Source organism: Siphateles boraxobius, unplaced genomic scaffold, assembly GCF_051911475.1.
Source record: "Siphateles boraxobius isolate OS27281-9 unplaced genomic scaffold, OSU_SipBor_1 26, whole genome shotgun sequence".
Lineage (NCBI taxonomy): Eukaryota > Metazoa > Chordata > Actinopteri > Cypriniformes > Leuciscidae > Siphateles > Siphateles boraxobius.
In genome coordinates, this window is record NW_027508876.1 from 4,797,549 (window position 1) to 4,803,907 (window position 6,359).

Genomic DNA, 6,359 nt, shown 5'->3' on the forward strand with positions numbered 1-6,359 from the left:
TCAGCATCTCTCAAAAAGAATAAAAACAGTGAAATGCAAACTAATAAGCATATGTTTTTTGTTTGTTTTTTGTATTTTACTGCAGCAACATGGAAATCAGGTTCTGCCCTAATTGAGATCTTTAAAATAAAGTGGACAATCTCTCTTAGTCAGAGTGGTCACCAATTAAGTCTCATATGCAATGACGGCAATGCAATAAAATGCTAGAATGAGTCTGGAGTTGCCACAAGGATGTAATGTGGGCAGCAGCCTAACCAAATGGAGATCACAACCAGACACACACTGATTCTTGCCACGACTTTCTATTGCATCATCATTACAGTAGCTACATGCAATGCAGAACTACATTTTAATTATTTTTTTATTTACCCACAAAACACTAAACATACAGACATATTCAAACATTAACACTGATCGATTCAGCCTTAGTTGTTATCTGTTTTTGTTCTTTATAAACTTTATAAGATTAAAGTTTAAAAATCTGAAAAAAACTGACTTGTTAGAGATTGTCTAAAATGTAAACTTTGTACTTATTGAACAATGTTTAACACTGCAAACATTCACAGCATGCATTGTATTCAATTAAGTCCTGTAGATACCTATGCTCTTTATGCGTGTGTATAGATACATTCCTGGACATACTGATGGATTGTGGATTAAAAACATAAATCTCCACAAATGTTAGATTTGGTAGCGTTCTATGCTAACTTAAGATCTGTAAAATGTTTTCTGTTACCTGCTATGTAACAAATCCAATTATCAATTTTTTTTTCTTGGTTCATCAATTCATGTGTTTTTGTATTCTTCGCCATTACTTGATCCACTGATTATTATGGAAGCTTGTTTCCAACCCGGAATAAAAAAATAAGAATGGCGTTTGCAAATTTTTATCTCCTAATTCTGATTGTTTTTCTTGCAAGCTTATATCTCACAATTCTGAGTTTATATCTAACTATGAGAAATAAAGTCAGAACTGCAAGCAAGATATAAACTTGTGTTTATATCACACAAACCTGCTTTTTTTATCCTTATAGAGTTGTGAGGTCGCAATTGTGGGAACTCCCTTTTCTGAGAAAAAAAATTTGAATTGTGAGATAAAAAGTCACCGACGCGGTGGTTACATCACTGCATTTGCATGATTAATTCTAATTGGTTAATTTTGCTATAGTGAATTCTGATTCGTGTTAACCATAGCCCCTTTAACATGACAACTGTTATATTTTCACTGCGATATTTAATTTTTACAGTGCCAAAGCCTCAAACTTAATCTAAACCGATTTTTTTTTTTAATTGCTGCAGTGCACTAATATTTTCTTCAGGAAATGCAAATACGGTTGAACTATATTAGCTTTAAGACGCATGGTAATTACAGTCGGCAACAATCCGAATACATAATAGCCTAAATCAGTTACTTACAGTAATTCTCCATACACATTTGGTATTCGGCGGATAGACGCCCGGATAACCCTGACTACCGATAACACCCGACTCTCCTGTGACATTACCACCACACGTGAAGGTCTGTCTAGACAAGAGAAAGAACACACACAAAAAACCTGCATCGATGTAGAATTCATTTTTTCAACACAGCCTATATGGATCATAAAACTTTGACATGCATGCACAGCGGTTTCGTATGTGAGATCCGCCGCGCCGCTAACTGTGATCATACATGGGCATTCAGTGCGCGCGCATCATTCATGACTGAAGAAAGTTACCTGTTTTGAGACTGAGCTCGCACATTCAGGATGAGCAGCAGAGCCCAGGCGACCAGGACACCGCAGATCTTCCACATTGTTAGAACGGACGGTGGAACAGATCAGACGGTGTACGTGTCTGCGTCCAGCTGCATTTAATGATATTATTGTGCTCCGTCTGTTCTGAAGTTGCTCCGGGGAGTTTCAGAGGCAGATGAATATAGCGTTTGTTCTGCTCTGTGGGAGGGAGCAGCACGACAGCTGCCTTTTTCCCCAAACCTCTGATCAAAGACATACACGGGAGAAAGAGAGAGAGGACTCTAGATAGCTGTCTGATTTAATAATAGGCTAAAATAAAATAAAAACAAAATTCGAGTTTTTTTCTAGTAGCCTAACCAGGAGTAACAATTTTTCACTATTCAGTTAAGTTCAATTTTGTTTATTTTGCATTTTACAACATATCCACTAATTTAATTGTCAAATAATCGATGCATATGATCCATGAGTAGCATACTATGAGATGATTACAGCGCCACCTCCTGGCTTTAATGGTATAGAAAATTTAATGTAAATCGAGACTTTGAAGATAATTAAGGTGTGCAAAAGGCTGTGTTTTAAAGGTTTTAAAATTTAAGAAATAAAAAATGTAAGTGTAGCCTATGTATATTTATTTATAGAAATATTTCACTATTCACCTTTTTGAATAATAAACATTAACATTATACATGCACTTTGGTTCAAATGCACACAATTATGCAAAAAAATAGAACAGAAAAAAATATCCTGTTTGGCCTTGGCTGGAATGAGTGCTTCCTGTACTAGAGGCTTGAGACTTCTGTTCCAGCAGCTCCTTTCTCAGCAGCTCAGGGTTTTTAAGATTTCTCCTCTCACGCCCCCCTAGTGATTAATGTAAGAGACCACAGAGTCGATGAGATTGGCTCTATGCGCTCTTGAGAGATGAGGGCTCACATCGCCATCGAGTCCAAACATACTCCAAGATATGTTATAGTCCGACTCTGTAAAAACACGCTCTTCTGCATATTCACACGCAGTCCCAGCGTATCCAGATGGCAAAGCAGCTTTTCCACGTGACTGATTAGCACATCTCTTGAGTGGGCTAAAATCAGCCAATCGTCCAGATAATTCAGGATGTGCATTCCGCTCGATCTGAGGGGAGAAAGCGCTGCGTCCACGCACCTTGAAAAGGTGCGGGGGGCTAGGGCCAGCCCGAACGGAAGCACTGAATACTGGTATGCCGTGCCCTCGAAAGCAAATCTCAGGAATCGCCTGTGGCGCGTCGCTATTTGAATATGAAAGTACGCGTCCTTTAGGTCCACTGAGGCGAACTAGTCCCCGGGACATATCTGTGCCAGGATCTGTTTCAGTGTTGTCATTCTGAATGTGCGCTTGTGAATGCTCGGTTGATGGGTCTCAGGTCCAGTATCAGACAGAGTCCTCCATCCTTCTTTGGCACCACAAAGTAGCGGCTGTAGAATCCGCTCTCCTGCTCGCTCTGAGGGACACGCTCTATAGCTCCCTTCTCGAGCAGACTGAGAACTTCCTGTCTCAGAACGGGAACGTTTTGGGGCAAAGTCAGTGACGGGACCACGCCGTTGAAGCGGGGTGGTCTGCGTTTGAACTGGAGAGAATATCTGTGCTGAATTATTCCCAGTAGCAGCTGATGGCATGTTTTGACTGGAGGCCCGCCCCCGCAAGGCTAGAAGCACTGGCGGGAGGGCGGCTCGGGGCGGGCTTTGTGTGGTGTTGGCTCCCTCGCGCCTTCGAGAGGCCATTATAGTCATGGGTTGTGGCTCTGCGCTGCTCTGAGGCAGGGCGAGTGATACAGTGTTGGGTGCAAGAGGAAGAAAAAGCTCTTTTTGTGAATGGATACATGTTTTTATTGTGTAACTCACACAAAAATAAACAGCATTTGAATAAACAGCATATGAACATGGGGGACATGATGCTTTAGAACATGGCGATTGGGGGCGGGGCTCTCTTCCTCTTGACCACTCCGTCAGGAAGATGGCTTGGTAGCCGAGGATGGCGCGCTGACTCTCTCGCGGCGCGGGCTCCTTCTCTGACCCTGACATTTTCTCCCAGGCCCCGTCCACTGCCTGTTCCGTCAGAAACGAGCATCCGGTTCGGGGCGGGGCGCCACATGGGCTGCCTAGCCTTTCCTTGAGCCTGGCGAGGTGCCGAAGAAGAGCTGGACCTTGCAGATGACAGGAGTGAGTGACGGGGCATCACGTGGCTCATCGACTTGGCACGCTTCTGCGTCTCGGAAAAACACTCCGTGATCGACTCCACGGCGTCACCAAAGAGGCCGAAGGGAGTGACTGGAGCGTTTAGGAGCGTCTTGCGGTCCGAGTCCTTCAGGTCACCTAGGGTTAGCCATAGGTGCCTGTTAACGACGACCATGAACCCCATGGAAAGGCCGATGGCCTGTTCAGAGCGCTTGGTAGATTCTCCCGCAGATGCATATGCCTTGTCTGGCTGGTGGGCCATGAACCTGCATGGCTTGGAAGGCAGGCTGCGGTCCGAACAATGGGACCCGCACATATCTGGCATGTAGCAGCCATCGGATGCGGAGAGGTAAAAACAGGGAGTAGGTAGTCCTCTATAGCAACTTCCACAATGACTTAAGATATGACTTCTAGCGTGAAGAAAGAGATTCTGACGTAATTGTCGCACCCATGCAATTTATACTGTCGGCGAACCTGTTCGCGTCAATTGGCCAGCAGTCCCCAGTTGGCGTTAGCCCATAAGATTTCAGCAAAAGTGGAGAAGGGAGGAGTTCCCATATACGTCACAGCAGACGTAATGTCTGGTTCCCGCCTCTCAGGGAACCAAGGTTACGATAGTAACTAGAGACGTTCCCTGTGCACAACACACAGGCGCTATCTTCCGAGAGGGGGCTAGAGACTTCTGCTGCAGCAGCTCCCGTCTCAACTGCTCAGGGATCTTTAGTTTTTGCCTCTTTGAGATTTTGTCAGGCATGGGTGCAGCCGACTTAGTTTTTTCTGTGTTCCGCTCCGTTGGTCAGACGCTGTAGAATAGGGGTTGGGCTGTCAGTGAGAGAGTGAACTCTGACTGGCTTTTCAGCTTAGTGAATGAGTCAGTGCACGAGAATAATAGCAAAGCAGCGAGCAAAGAAGTCAAAACTGTAGAGAAAGAAGGGTATTCTAAGTTTATGTCATCTTACCCGAGTGTTCCTGGGCGAATATTTTAAAAGGCCTATTAACAGGACCGGAGTGGAATAAAGAAAGTGATCAGCAGGATTGATATTCAAAATTGCAAGTGCGTGGCTGCTTTGTTCACGGGTTGTGTATCTGCAGCCTGCAGCGTCGGTTTCCCTTTTTGAACGACGAATATAGATATCTATGAATCAACACAGTCGGCTTTCATCAGCACTAGTTCTTTGGCATCGGTTCGGTGTGTCCCTACCCTTGGTTTTGGCCTATCTGTGATCTTGTCCTGCATGTGTACTCCATGTGAGGAGTATGTGAGCACCTTTGAGGCAGCCACTGGTGCCCTCTGTAGAGACCGGATGGGCATTGGACTTTCAAAAGAGCCCGTTTTCAGATGCTTATAGTCAGATGTTCAGGCATCCTGAGTTCCCTATTTGTTGGGACCTGACGGCATAACAGACCACTCAGGATTAAATTTTAATCCTGTGGCATAACAGACCACTCAACCAAATTTAGTCATATTACAATAAAAGCAAATTTCTGAAACAGACTATAATTCACAAAAAAGCTCTTGTAGGCTGTTGTTTTTATACATTTATAACAATAGAAATAGCAACATATTAGACAAGGGATCCCTTTTCGAACATCATTCAGCACGATTCTAGGCCTACTGATTTTATACCATTTAAAAACAAGACGTTAATATTGAATGACTTCTCAAAAAAAGTTCCAAATAAATCTATAAATCGTTGCGCATCTTTGAGAAACAGTTTCCCTGACTGAAAACCTTCCATAAGTTTAGCGGCTTGAGATGCTCTCTGAAGCACAGACAGAGGAACAAAACATAACAATGTCTCGTTCAAAAAAAGGCTTCTTTCAGCTTTTTCAAACTATTATTTCCACTATATGCATTGATTGAAAAACGGACTTTAGATGTTACATGAACGCCTATGAAAATCAGCGCTGATTAAGAAATAAATTGCCCCACAGAGGTGCAGGTTATGAAAAAGAATTTTTTTTTTTTGCTTTACGCTGCAGTTGAACTTAGATAAGAACAGTAGGCAAAAGGGCTACGGTGTTTGAGACTAGCCTATTTGTAATTTTGTGTTTCTGTGAAAAAAGACTAACAATAATGAGACTAAGAATATACATAAAGATACTAGGCTAAATGTAAAATGTTTTTCTCAATTTAACAGCATTAGGCTGAAATACGCCTTTCCTTTTCCTCACGTCTTCCCTCAGGTAGATTGCATGTCTTGTGTGGCTGGATGTTGGGCTCATGAACAATAATAACGTTGTTCATCCAATATTTGCTGAAAGCCACATATAAGATTTTAAAAAGGTCCAATTAGATATAATAACCAGCTCACAAGTTATAAATTAAACATTGTTCTGGTAAATTATGAACGCTGGCACGCTGCTGCAGCAGGACAGAGATGTGACGTAGGCTACAACCTGTTACTTTTCTCAG

At 42.8% G+C, this 6,359-nt stretch overlaps 1 protein-coding gene across 1 annotated transcript in view; it reads right to left on the minus strand.

Annotated features, from left to right (window-relative positions):
- Nucleotides 1–2,007, minus strand: part of pcolce2b (procollagen C-endopeptidase enhancer 2b) — a 34,281-nt gene extending 32,274 nt beyond the window's left edge. The window contains exons 1-2 of the mRNA XM_077244168.1: nucleotides 1,719–2,007; nucleotides 1,417–1,525 (exon numbers count right to left, since the gene is read on the minus strand). Of these exons, the coding sequence (XP_077100283.1) occupies nucleotides 1,417–1,525; nucleotides 1,719–1,795 (186 nt within the window). The 5' untranslated portion in view covers nucleotides 1,796–2,007. The remainder of the gene's footprint in view (nucleotides 1–1,416; nucleotides 1,526–1,718) is intronic.
- Nucleotides 2,008–6,359: the final 4,352 nt, after the last annotated feature.